General features: G+C 53.5%; 1 protein-coding gene across 5 annotated transcripts in view; it reads right to left on the minus strand.

The window, feature by feature from the left end:
- The window catches only part of POLRMT (RNA polymerase mitochondrial), a 44,553-nt gene extending 30,809 nt beyond the window's left edge, over positions 1-13,744 (minus strand). The window contains exons 1-5 of one of the 5 annotated variants that reach the window (XM_073324547.2): positions 13,669-13,744; positions 12,000-12,247; positions 9,070-11,616; positions 3,479-3,571; positions 1,669-2,441 (exon numbers count right to left, since the gene is read on the minus strand). In XM_073324547.2, coding sequence (XP_073180648.1) covers positions 1,669-2,441; positions 3,479-3,560 — 855 coding nt within the window. In that variant the 5' untranslated portion in view covers positions 3,561-3,571; positions 9,070-11,616; positions 12,000-12,247; positions 13,669-13,744. Of the gene's footprint in view, positions 1-1,668; positions 2,442-3,478; positions 3,572-4,777; positions 4,939-9,069; positions 12,248-13,153; positions 13,249-13,668 lie in introns of those variants that run through there. The other 4 variants (XM_073324545.2, XM_073324546.2, XM_073324543.2 and 1 more) reach the window with 4 other exon arrangements.
- Between the last annotated feature and the right edge of the window lie 459 nt (positions 13,745-14,203).

The following is a 14,203-nucleotide window of genomic DNA, read 5'->3' on the forward strand; positions in this document are numbered from 1 at the left end:
ACGCCACTAGCCGTCACCTTCAGCCCCCAACTAAAACCCCTCCAACGCATTATTAAGGATCTACAACCTATCCTAAAGGATGACCCAACACTCTCACAAGTCTTGGGAGACAGGCCAGTCCTTGCCTACAGACAGCCCCGCAACCTGAAGCAAATACTCACCAACAACCACATACCACACAACAGAACCACTAACCCAGGAACTTATCCTTGCAACAAAGCCCGTTGCCAATTGTGCCCACATATCTATTCAGGGGACACCATCACAGGGCCTAATAACATCAGCCACACTATCAGAGGCTCGTTCACCTGCACATCCACCAATGTGATCTATGCCATCATGTGCCAGCAATGCCCCTCTGCCATGTACATTGGTCAAACTGGACAGTCTCTACGTAAAAGAATAAATGGACACAAATCAGATGTCAAGAATTATAACATTCATAAACCAGTCGGAGAACACTTCAATCTCTCTGGTCACGCAATCACAGACATGAAGGTCGCTATCTTAAAACAAAAAAACTTCAAATCCAGACTCCAGCGAGAAACTGCTGAATTGGAATTCATTTGCAAATTGGATACTATTAATTTAGGCTTAAATAGAGACTGGGAGTGGCTAAGTCATTATGCAAGGTAGCCTGTTTCCTCTTGTTTTTTCCTACCCCCCCCCCCCCCAGATGTTCTGGTTTAACTTGGATTTAAACCTGGAGAATGGTCAGTTTAGATGAGCTATTACCAGCAGGAGAGTGAGTTTGTGTGTGTATGGGGGTGGGGGGGATGTGAGAAAACCTTGATCTATGCAGGAAATAGCCCGACTTGATTATGTAAAGAGTTGTCACTTTGGATGGGCTAGCACCAGCAGGAGAGTGAATTTGTGTGGGGGGGTGGAGGGTGAGAAAACCTGGATTTGTGCTGGAAATGGCCCACCTGTTGATCACTTTAGATAAGCTATTACCAGCAGGACAGTGGGGTGGGAGGAGGTATTGTTTCATGATTTCTGTGTGTATATAAAGTCTGCTGCAGTTTCCACGGTAAACATCTGATGAAGTGAGCTGTAGCTCACGAAAGCTCATGCTCAAATAAATTGGTTAGTCTCTAAGGTGCCACAAGTACTCCTTTTCTTTTTGCGAATACAGACTAACACGGCTGTTCCTCTGAAGTATATCATTATAGCGTACCCACCTAGGTAGCAAAAAGATGTACTAAATCTAGCGTCAAGGCTCTTATTTTGTTCTCAATTAGAATGTTTTAATGGTTATATCAACCAATGAGAACGCACCTTTCTTTAGAAAATAACTGAAGTACAAACAGAAAAATTGATTAAAATCGATGATTTAAATCGAGGCTTCCCACTTGATGATTTAAATCAATCCCCCCTGATTGCACCATTTCAATAATGAATTAATATGATCAAATGGCTCAGAAAACTCCACCCTGAGAAACACGCCATCTCCTATTCAAAACAGACGCGTGGGCCTGGCTCAAGGGTGCGTGCTGAAATGAGATGCAATCATGCCCGGGCTGGGCTCCCTGCAGGGATCGAACCTGGGACCTCCGGATCTAAAAGCTGGCAGCTACAGCTTGCGCCATTAGCTCAAACATCTGTGTGCTGCGGCCACTGTAGGAGGAGCGCCCCATCACACCAGCCTGGGTTACCGGGATAAGGTACCTTTTTAGCCCAGCCGTGCACGAGGATGTCATACATCTTGATGCCCAGCAGCTTCCTCCTGGCATGGGAGCGGTGGTAGAACATCAGGCACTGCTGGGCCCTCTCGGGCTGGCGGAGGAAGAGGCAGCTCTCCAGGAAGGACATGATGAGGAGCTGAATGCTCCCATACTTGTTGCCCTCCTTGTCTTCCAGCCGCGGCCTGGGTTCCCACTGCACCTTCGGCCCTTCTAGCTCCCCTATCTCGGGCAATTCCTCCAGTCTGCTGCATTCATATCCCTGCTCAGCACAGGGGCTGGCAGGGGAGCCCAGCTTGGGAGGGCCCCGGGCAGGAGCCACCGCAGCCCTGGGGCTTTCACGCAAGGTCTTGGATTTGCCGGATACCTTTGGATTTGTCCCTCCCTTTGGGGGAATGGCTTTGGCCCGGCCTTGGCTTTCTTTGGCTCCAGCATCCTTGCATGGCTCCAAGACTGGCGTGCTAGTTCGTTCTGCACCAGGGGGTGAGGCAGCCGAAGAGAATTTCTGCTCCAGCTTCAACTGTCTCTTATGCTTGATCCATTTCTCCTTTTTCAGCTTTTCAACCCAGCGGCTGGGCTGGGACGGGCCCCTGGAAGAGGAGACGCCCCCATCCCTGACTTTCGGAGCAGGCTCCTTCCCTGCTGGGCTTGGTGCAGGATGCTGGAAGCTGCTCTTCCGCAGCGGGGCAACGTCCACACGGTCGACTGTCACCTCCGAGACGTTATCAGCCTGGAGCTGCTTGACGCGAGCCTCCAGCACTGCCAGAGAAAACACGCCAGAGAGCGAACAGGGAATTAAAGGGAACATGGTCACTGCAGACAGACTTCCATCCATGTCCCTCCCTCACCAATCAAGCATCTCGTCGCTCCCCACACACCCCAGCTTCTTAGCTTGACACTCTTCTTTGACACGAGTGAGTTATCCCTCCCCACCTCGGTGAGGCGAGTGTGATCCCCAACTCCCACTGAAGGAAAGTGCCTTGGCCAAGGTGCCCCAGTGGGCAAAGGCAGATAGCCTTGACCCCCTAGAGCGGTGTTTCCCAGCAGTGGGTCCTGCCTTACCAGGGGGGTGGCTAGAAGGTTGCCACATCCAGAGCCAGATTAATCCATCACTGGGCCCTGACTTAGGCAAGCCCGCCTTGCACTCACCCTGCAGTGGCAGCTCTTGGCCTGCGGGGCTAGGCCAAACCTGAGCGGCACCACAACCCCCCATGCCAGGTCAGGATGCCTGGAGCAGGGAGCCAGGCCCAGCCCCGCAGCTGCTGCTGTGGGAGAAGCAGAGGGGGAATGAGGGGCAGGTTTGCTCTCCAACTCCAACCTCCACCCTGGGGGCTCCCCTCCACACCAGGCCAGGATTAGGGTTGCAAGGCTGGGGCTGCATATAAGTAATGGTGGGTCACAAAAAAAAGACCAAATGCAGTTGGTGGTTCGCCGTATCATGCAGTTGGGAACCACTGCACTACGAGGAGCATTTGCAACCACCCTCCCCCTCCTTACGGCTAGATGGGAGGGCTCCCCAACTTTGCCCCACTGTAACTTGGGGTCACAGCAGGGAAGAGGCTGAGAACCCCTGCAACGTAGCACACCTCCAACCTGACATCAACGTATGGGCCGGCCAGCAGGCGGAGTTGGCTGAAGGATCCTTCCCACTGCCACAGGGGCATTTTCCCCCAAGCTACAGGTCTGCACATAAACCCCACTCACCAGGAAACCCAAACTGCTCTGGGAGAGGGAAGGGGGGGGGGAACTCTTATGGGAACAGATGCCTTTGGTTCTCCCCCGCATTTCCGACTTACCCTCCAGCAGCTCAGCCCTCCCACAGGCGCCTCTCCTCCTGGCCTCCTCCTTTGCGCTGGCTGAGGAGTAATTTCTCATCATGGTCCATCTTCCTGCAGCGAAAAGGGACAATGAGGGCGAGGTGGAAGAGATGGATGGAGTCACTGCTCTGCCCACGAGATGACCTCTGGGGGTCCCTTCCCGCCCAGCATTTCAGTGATTCCCTGTATGCCCCTTCGAACATGGCTGGATGGAGGCACAGCTCGGACACACGCACATGGAGGCCCCCCTGGTCCATGCACGTGCCCCACTGGGCATCGAGAAGCCTCAGCAGCACAGGGACGGGACAGCAGCTGCAGCAGCCGAGTGGAGAACCAGCCTCCCGGGCTGCTCCCCAAAGGACCCTACTGCTTCAGAGGAAGGGGAGCCCCTTCCCCATTATGGGGACTGTGCAAAGGAGACTGACAACTGCCCGACCCCCGAGGAGCAGATCACACACCCCGTCCCCAGCATGGCTATCAACGAGGGGATTCCCCCCCCCGCCCCCCGGTGCTGTGCAGGGGCAACGGGGAAAGGCTCAGGGGCCCCCATTGTCTTCTATACCTGGGATTTGGGAACACACCTTCACCACGCTGCTGGGAGGGAGGGGGCTCAGCCCCCCCCTGGCCCCGTGCCCGTTAGCGGGGGAGGGGGCGCGGGGTGTTCAGCTCCCCCCCCCGGCCCCGTGCCCGTTGGGGGGGAGGGGGCGCGGGGGGTTCAGCTCCCCCCCCCGGCCCCGTGCCCGTTGGGGGGGAGGGGGCGCGGGGGGTTCAGCTCCCCCCCCCGGCCCATGCCCGTTGGGGGGGAGGGGGCGCGGGGGTTCAGCTCCCCCCCCGGCCCGTGCCCGTTGGGGGGGAGGGGGCGCGGGGGGTTCAGCTCCCCCCCCCGGCCCCGTGCCCGTTGGGGGGGGAGGGGGCGCAGGGGGTTCAGCTCCCCCCCCGGCCCCGTGCCCGTTGGGGGGGGAGGGGGCGCGGGGGGTTCAGCTCCCCCCCCGGCCCCGTGCCCGTTGGGGGGGGAGGGGGCGCGGGGGGTTCAGCTCCCCCCCCGGCCCCGTGCCCATTGGGGGGGGAGGGGGCGCAGGGGGTTCGGCTCCCCCCCCCGGCCCCGGGCCCGTTGGGGGGGGAGGGGGCGCGGGGGGTTCAGCTCCCCCCCCGGCCCCGTGCCCGTTGGGGGGGGAGGGGGCGCAGGGGGTTCAGCTCCCCCCCCGGCCCCGTGCCCGTTGGGGGGGGAGGGGGCGCGGGGGGGTTCGGCCCCCCCGCTCCGTGTGGACCCGCCGTTACCTGGGCCCCGCAGCCAGCCCGGGCCCCGGCCCAGCAGCGCCGCCCGCAGCCTCAGCACCCGCCACATGCCCCGGTCCACGCTAGGCCACCATCCCTCCCTCCGTCCCTCCGCTCCTCGCCGCCGGCTCCACCGCGCACGCGCCGGCCGCACCGCCCGCCGGGGGCTGTAGTTCACCGCCCGACCCCACCCCCGGGCACCGCGGAACTACATGTCCCGGCGTGCACCGCGCCGCGGCACAGACCAGGCGGGGCTGTCTCCGGCGCTGGAGACTCCAACTCCCGGGATGCAGTGCAGGGTCGGGGGCCGCCCTTTGGCGCCCTCTGGTGGCCTGCGCTGGGAGCGCAGGGCACTGCCTGTGACCCTCTCCCATGGCAGCTGCTGCTGCCTGCCCTCCTCTGCCCCTGTGTCCTCCTGGGGCTTTGAGAGCTCCTGGCATGGCTGGTGCTGCTCGCAGGGCAGTCACGGTTCCTGCTTGCTATCCTGCCCTCTCCCCCTCAGCCGCCCTCCTCCTCGGCCCGGGCTGCTCCTCCTCTGATTCGTTTCGCTCTCACCCTCCCCGGCCGGCCCGCGGTCGCGCCGGGCACCCTCGGCAGGTCGCTTCGGTTCAAATCCGGGGTTGTAGTTCCATTAGCGAGAAGGGAAGAGGGCAGGAGTGGGCCCCTGGCTTGTAAAATCCTCCACTTCCAGCCCCCTCTGCTCATGTAGCCTGCTCCTTGGCAGCCCCTGCTTCTCTCCCTTCCCATCCTCTGCTTCACCGCCTCTCTGCATTGCCAAGGCCTCATATCAAGCCGGTATTTAAATCTAGAGCTGGAAGTTTACCCCTGTTCCAGCAGAGGGCGCACACACCCTCTCCCTCTACCCAGGGCCACAGACTCCCATCGGCTTTAATCGGCCTTGAGGATCTCCAAGCACTTTGCAAACCCTTGAGGAGGCAGCGTAGTCCATAGCACACCGGGCTGAAAATCGAGTGCTCTGGGTTTTGTTTTGGGTTCTGCCACTAACTTGCTGTCTGTCCCTGAGCGAGCTGCTTCCCCTCTTTGGGCCTCAGTTTCCCTGTCTGAAAAATGAGGGATGATGAAGCTGACTCAGCTCTGAGAGCCAAATACTACACTATCATAACTCCTGGTGATGTAGGTCAGAGCTATCAGACATTTTACAGATGGGGAAACTGAGGCACAGGGAAACGACCTGCCCATACTGGCTTAGTGAGTCACTGGCAGAGCTGGGAATAGATTCCAGGAATCCTGACTCCCAGCCCCACTGCTCTACCCATTAGACTACATGCCCCTCCCAGATCCAGGGACAGAACCCAGGAGTCTGGACTCCCAGCCTCACTGCTCTAACCATTAGACAACGCTCCTCTCCCCAAGCCAGTAACAGCACCCAGGAGGAGTCCTGTTGCCCTGCTCCCCTGTTCTGACCAGTCACCCACACTCTCTGCTTGGTTTCCACAGGCCTCTCCTCTGAGCCAGCCATTTCTAGGGGAACAATCCACCTGGGTGACACCAGAATCCTCCCTGCAAATAAACTCCTGCCAAGGCAAGCCTCGAAAATGCCACCGCGGTGCAGACAGAGGATCAGGAACGCTGCATGCCACCTGCTTGGGGTGAGGCCTCTTGCTCATTAGGATCACTCCTCAGCTGAGTCAGCATCACCTCCAGTGACACAAGAGCTGCTGTCTGCTCCAGGGACTGCCCTGGGGAGCTGAAAGAGGGGCATGCCAGCACCTACCCTGCTGGAGGGTGGGAAGGGCTAATGGTTACACAACCCCCCCGCCCGATGTCCTACCATCAGCTTTGCCAGACTGGATCAGACCCGAGGTCCTTCTAGTCCACCCTCCTGCCTGCCACGGGGGCCAGTACCGGATGCAGTAGAGGAAGGTGCAAGAAATGATGCAAGAGGCAGATGTGAGATAACCTGCCCCCCACCTTAGGGCTCAGCCTGTGGTCTTGTAGTTACAGACCAGATTATGTCCTAAAGAACAAGGTTTGACAGCTCTTCCAACGTCTTGGGGCATTTCTGTCCCAAGGTAGATGGGGTTAATTCATGGTCATGCTCCCCTCCCAGAGCTAGGAATAAAAACTAGGAATCCCAACGCGCAGCCTCCGCCCTGCTCTAACCACTAGACCCCTCTCCCCTCCAAGAGCTCAGAGCAGAACCCAGGAGTCCTGACTCCCAGCCCACTGCTCTGACCACAGTAACCCCAGAATTTTGCACCCCTCCCATTTCTCACACACAGAGATGTCCCCGAACAGCAGAGGGAAGCACTTTAGCGAAAGACCCTTAAATCTACTGAGGACCCCTTTCGAGCAGGCTGCTGTTGGCAGAACTAGAACGAGCATCACCCATCAGCCAGCTGGCTACGGTGCATCATGGGAGCCCGTGGCCTAGCTTCATTAGGGCTTGTTTGCCTCCTTGCTAATTGGCAAGAAACAGTAATCAGCAATGGGCTTCCGCATCTGCATAGGCACCTATCGAATAACACCCAGCAGGGTGTGGCTGTGAAAACACAACACCCACCCACGCTGGGAGTCACATCAACGGCAGGGATGGCCAGAGGGGACTGCTCTCCCTGAGCGTTTTACACCAGTGCAAATCTGGAGTGACTCTGTGGAAGCCAGTTACACTTTTTGGGGAAGAGGACGCACACCTTATGACCAATCCCCTGCCAGGCAGCCATGGTTTGGTCACTCCGGTCCGATCGCAAAGGCCTGGGCACTGCACAGAGATCAGATTAGCCTTTATAACCATTATATAATGGGGGACGGGGGACACAGCTGCAGAGAGATTTACGGGGCTGGAATTCTTGTTAAACTGCCAGGTCTGGAAACCCAACCCGACAGGGCTTCGGGTTCGGGGGATGGCCCCTGAGTTGCAGCCAGCAATGGGGCCCATCCAAGTCCTGGTGGTGGCTCATAGGAGGGGGGTCCTGACACCTCAGTCTCCCTGAGCAGCCAGTTCTGGGGACACTGGGGATGCTGATTACAAAGAGTGCAGGGGGAGGCAGCTTGCAGTGGGGGTGACCCGATGTGCAGTAGGGGGCAGTTCAGTAGCAGGCAGGTGCAGCGAGGGGTATATTGGTGTCACCCGTTGCAGGCAGCTCAGACTGCAGATGGCTGACACCAGCGCAGAGTGACACTGCAGGGGGTGGGGCCCCAAGGCTGGGTGGCGGACACTGATCCCACCCCCAGGATGCTCATGTGGGCAGGTGAGCCTGGGGGCTAGTGGGTGGCGCCCTCAGAAGGCCTCCTAGAAGCCGCAGGTGACACTGATTGCAGGCAGGTGAGCAGAGCTGCAAGGAATCCCTGGCTGGCACAGAGATAATTTTGGGGTGGGAGGAAATCAATCTCTGTTTCCAAAGCTGCCCGGAGAGCATTGAGCCACCCAGCCCAGTTGAGCGTCTTCCTTTGGGCCAGCAATAGACACCACGTCTGCAGCTGCTGTCCAGCGGGCAACGGGTAAGCCGCTCTTGTTTGGTGACCCAGAGCCTTCCTTAGCCAAGGAAACCGATCCATCAAACCCTAGCATGGGGAAAATCACTAGAGATGTCAGGTCCCAGCACCTTCTGCATCATCCGGATCCAGGCCCCTAACTCACCCGGCCCCTGCCCTCTCCCTCCCAGCCCCCAGCGTGGCACCCGCCAGAAAAGCTGTACTGGGTCCCTTGGGATAAGGGTGACCCGACATCCACATATTATAGGGACCGTCCTGATATTATGGACTTTGTCTTATATAGGCAACTTTCCCTTCTCCCAGAAAAAAAACAAATGTCCCAATTTTTCACCCTTTCTACCTGACCGCCCGACTCAGGAGGGAGGGAGATGAATGCTCCTCAGCAGGGAGAGTTTATAGGAGAGTTATTGCCCCAACAGGAAACCAAACCTTGGACCCTTTAATCTCCAGCGATAACATAAAAGATACAACGAGATCAGTTGGTCTGTCTGACTTAGAGATGGACACAGGCTGCAGAGCTTGGCTCCTGATCCTGTCTGTCTAGCTGTCCATCCCCACTCGCCTGAGGATCTGAGCCCCAAAGATCCGGGGTGGCAAGATCTGGGGGTCTTAGTTTAGTCCCATCTGTCGATCTTTCTTCCCCTCCTCTCCTGCCCCCAGGCTCCAAGAAGCCAGTTCCCCAGTCTGGATCAATAAGTTTCTCCCACTCTCTTCCTGCCCACTTCACCTGGGTGCTCTGGTTTGCTGACAAGAGGCCTATTCCGGGTACTCAGGAGCAGCCTGTGATCCTCTGGCTGCTGTTTTAGAGGTCAGCCGGTGAGCTAGGGTAAGAATCATACCTGTTGTAGGGAATCAGGAGGGCAGGGAGCCCTGGCGGGTTCCCACGGAGGTCCATTCCCAGTGCCGCATGGTTGGTTCTTTGTCTGTTTCTAGCCTGGTCACCGTTTTGCATTTCAGGGTGTCACTGTTCAACCCATTTGCTGCACCCAGGGGCATTGCACGGGCTCCTCCAGCATTTCACCATCACGAGGGTTCCCGCTGCCAGGCTGCACAGGGTGCTGGCATTCCCTTTTCACTGCCCTGTCCTGCTCCTCCGAAAGCCACGGTTGGACAGAAGGGGGCAGACGGCTGTTAGGGGCTTATTCCTTCACCCGCTTACTTCCCTGGTCATTCTCGCATGAAGAGAGAGCAACAATACCCAAAGTCCAAAGGTGCAAACAATTCAATGTTTATGGGGGTGAACTTCCAGGAAGCATGATTCCAGTTTCCTTCCTTAGTGTCCTCCTTTCCAGCTCTGACACCACAGAGCCTTACCTGTATCCCTGTTCCCATTCCCCCCTTAGCAAAACATGATTCCAATTTCCCCACTCCCATTCCCTGTTCCCATTCCCTGCCTTACTTCCTGATTGATTGCAGACTATATAGTAAAACTTGAGTTCTGCTTAGCTATACCTTAACCAACCATTTTCCTGAAATTTAACTAACCAATCCTAACATATTGTAACATGATTATTTAATCAATTATATCCCACCACCTTAGAATCATAGAATATCAGGGCTAGAAGGGACCTCAGAAGGTCCCCTAGTCCAACTCCCTCCTCAAAGCAGGACCAGTCCCCAACTAAATCATCCCAGCCAGGGCTTTGTCAAGCCTGACCTTAAAAACTTCTAAGGAAGGAGATTCCACCACCTCCCTAGGGAACCCATTCCAGTGCTTCACCGCCCTCCCAGTGAAAAAGTTTTTCCTAATATCCAACCTAAACCTCCCACACTGCAACTTGAGACCATTACTCCTCGTTCTGTCATCTGCTACCACTGAGAACAGTCTAGATCCATCCTCTTTGGAACCCCCTTTCAGGTAGTTGAAAGCAGCTATCAAATCCCCCCTCATTCTTCTCTTCCGCAGGCTAAACAATCCCAGTTCCCTCAGCCGCTCCTCATAAATCATGTGTTCCAGTCCGCTTATCACTTTTGTTGCCCTCCGCTGGACGTTTTCCAATTTTTCTTAATTAGTTTACCCCCAGCAAAATTAATCATACAGCAGACAGAAACAATCACAGAACCAGACAGACAGAGATTGTACAGACAAACAGTAGGGAAATGGGGACTACAATGATGGAACATCACAGAAATGGGGATTTCACATCCCAGCTATTGATAAGTGAGTTCTTTTGCCAGACAGGATGCTATCAAACTAAGTTTCCTGTTACATTTTCGAGGGACTTCCCTTTCTCTGGAGGCGATGGGCGTTATCAGGACAGGACTGTATTCCTCACAGCCCAATTGCACCTTATTTCAATGGGACTAGTTTGGAATGTGAGGATCTGACCGGTCACTTCCCAGCTTACGGCTGCCTCTGCTGTTTAGCCAAAGTCCTTAGCCTAAGAACAGGGCCTCAGACTGTCACAGTGAGAAAAGGCCTTATACAGTCAGCCAGTGATTTTGATTCTCTCTTTTATACCTCTAGAATTAGCTAAGTGACAAGAATACACCTAAATTCTGAAGAGTTTGGCCTTTTCAGACAGGCCTGAATATCTATATCCTAACACTCCACCCCTTTTTTTTCTTTTGGGATCCTCCTGCGCAGGTATCCCTGGAAAAGCATAGGACATATGGCGACACATTTCCTGACAGGGCCAGGCCTCAAGGTGGAAGGTGTCGATATTCCATTTGTCCCACTGCCCCTTGGGTAGTCTAGTGCCCTGCACCTTCTCTCGTCCGGGCATACCACATCTATTCCAATTAGTCTTCCGGACTTCCCATTCGAGAGGGCCCGAGAAGGTTGGGTCCGGGTTGTCTAGTACACTGCAGGGTGGGGAGGGCTTACTACATTACTTATAGGTTATCTCCATATGCAACGTAACACAAGTACAGTTAACCATACAAAATGGGCTGGTGTAATTGTGCCCCCAGTAAGATGTACATTCCCAGCAAAACACCTTATACACAGTACACCCAGTTGTCCACCCCTTGCATAGATCATTGATCCTGCTCCTCCATAGTCATAGGAGAGGGGCACATCCAAACATCTTCTCTTGATTTACACCATTTTGCACACCCCTCCATTGATTCCCAGTGAGCTCCTCCCCTTCTCATTATTTCCATAGGGCTTGTGGGGACCACCTTAGATGCTGTTCCATTTCCAGGTACGATGGTAGCTATTACACAGGTGCTGGCCTCCTAGCTGAGCATTTTGCATTCCCATACACATCTTCCCCCCAAGGTCAGCCTTTTGAAGCCATCCCCCACTCATGTCATGAGGTTTTTGTTCATTAAAACACAACAATGCTAGCAACAAGACAAACACCACAGACAAACAACACAAAACATAGATCTGTGGTATTCTCGGTTATTTTTCCACTGGCGCCAGCTTGCTTGTAGAGTGTCTGAAAAACAAAAGAAACAATTTCCACCACCCCCTAGTGGGGACAGATTATTGCTTAATAATAATACCACTTCCTTTCACAGATTTCCTTGCTAATTGCAGGAAAAACAGAAGAATTACCTCCAGGCTGTCCTTATTTTGTTCTATAGTCAGGCTAGTGAATTACCCCACTCACTGGTCATTTATGAAATTCATGAGGTGGTGTACCTCAGTTTCCCCTCTTGTACAACTGACCAGGTTTGCAATAGTTTCTCTGCTGTACCAAGCATTAAGTTTATTCTCAGGTAATAGCTAAGAGACAGCTTTAGATTTTAGCTGTACACACACACACCCCTTAGGGTTAACCTGTTCCCCTTATTTTCAAGCTTGACTTGTTTTTTTCACCTCCCTTTCCTGGAAGGCCATAATCTGAGTCTTCTAGTAGCTTGTTTGCTGACCAGATGTATTCATTATTTGCAGCTCCTTTGTGCCCATCAGCTAGGTAATTTGCATTTACACAGAGGTTTTCTAGCTTGCTTTTGGATCCAAAGCTATTAGCAGCTCAGAGACTGTCTTAAAAGGGAAACATTCCACTTCCACCAGAGTTCTGATTACTTTCCACTTTCATCTCTTGCTCCAGAACACACAGAGATCTGAAAAAGAAAGGACAACCTATTGTGACTCCTTTTGGAGCCTAATAGGATTTTAATTAAGTACCATGTTTTGTTTGCATTTTTTTTTTTTTTTTTTTTAGCCCTTCTCCAATATACACTGCACATGTCCTGGGAAAATGCACATTCCTTCCATAGTTTAACCTTCATAACATTATATTAGCCATATTAATTTTACACAAGGTGTAACTGCCTCCCCCATGCCCACAGAGTTTTTATGCCCCCCCACCAAAGCGACAGTCCGATCCCCTAGAGTCACCCCAAGGCTTAGTGTTCCCATCATTCCTCCCCTTTTCCCTTTCTTTTTCCTATGGACACACAAAATTCTCTTTTGCCTAACATTTCTTGTAGTGGAATTACTCTTTTACACAACTATACCCGATTACACTCCCATCTTGTACAACTAGACACAACCAGGGGCAGCCAAGTTACGTTCCAATAGAAACCCCTTACATTCCTTTAGTGATTTTGATTACATTACCCAATAGTCAAATAATTTTGCTCAGATTCTCTCTCCACCTGCTGCCGGCAGCAGTCCCTTTAGACCATTTCTGTGGGAAAAGGGCCCATTTTCCCTCAGAACAGCTGTAAAGGCTTCTGGGGACAGAAGCCTAGTGGTGGTAGTAGCCACTCTACCTGACCCCCTTGGATAATTTAATTACCAAGCTTCCATCCAATGTGACTGCACAGAGTTGCACATACAGTTACATTTATAGAACTGGGTTTTATCATTAAAGAAAAACTTCCTTCTTGTAACAACACAACTGTTACTCTTTAACATCTTCACAACAGTTACCTTTCACCATGTCCACAACTCCCAAATGTTTACTTTCCTCCAAACCCTGTATTATCAATTTTTGCAAAAGCGATTTGTAACTTTTCACTCACTTCTTTAAATCACTTACTCCTACATTTAGTTCTTTAAGGTCGTGCAATTTGGCTGTAACAACTTAGCCACGAAGTACAATTATTGTCACACAGCTGCCTTCACCCTGAGACTGTTCAAAGAGGCAGTAAAACATTTGTCTCCATGGATTCCCATGGATCTTTTACTCCAAAAATTCCAGTGGAATACAGCAGACCTCCCTCATACTTTGTCCAAAATAACCTGAAACATTTCACATAAGTATCCAAAGTACCCTGCATTAAAACTTCAGAAAAACAAAAAAGTGTGGAAAGGCAGGGGGAGAGGTGGGGAAAGAGGTGGAAAGAAACCAACTAAGCCGGTCAGGTCAGTTTAAAGTAGAGGCTACCAGCAGCAAATTAAGTAAACTGAGAAAAAGAAGAAGGAAAAGAAGGAAAGGACATAGCTAGCTCTGAGCCAAGAGCAGGCTCCCTGGGTTGAAATGGTTGGGAACCCTTAGCCCCAGGTCTGGCTCTGGGAGAAGAGTGCGGGTTGTTACCTGCTCCTGCAAACCCTGCCATTCTGCACTTTGAAACTTCTTTCTCTCCACTCCCACAGGACAAAGTCCCAGCTCCTGTCTCTAAAGATCGTCTGTTAACTCGGCTTTTGACTTTAAACCCTGTTGTGCCAAATCATCTTTAACCACCCCTAACTAATTTACAGCCCTTCAGCAGCCCTGGCTGAAGCAGCACCAAACTTGAAAGATTCCTGGCAGCTTCCCGTAATGCTGCCCTTACTTCAAACCTCTCACAAGCGGGCTGAAGTGCCTCCTTTCCCCGGAAGGCATCCAGGCCCCATGGGCAGGGACTTTCTTCCACTACCCATATACCAAGGAGGGTGGGCTCCTCAGCCACCCCCATCCCTCTGGGTCCCCTAACACTTCCTCCATTTCCTTTTTAATCTCATCCCAGATTGACCCCCTGCACCTGGTATGGGCCCTGTTTCTTCCTTATCCATTTATCCAAAAAATCCTTTACCCTGGCTTGCCAGAACCCACAACTACCATCACGAGAGTTCGTGATACCCCCTCCAAG

Source organism: Lepidochelys kempii, chromosome 25 (assembly GCF_965140285.1).
Source record: "Lepidochelys kempii isolate rLepKem1 chromosome 25, rLepKem1.hap1, whole genome shotgun sequence".
Taxonomy (NCBI): domain Eukaryota; kingdom Metazoa; phylum Chordata; order Testudines; family Cheloniidae; genus Lepidochelys; species Lepidochelys kempii.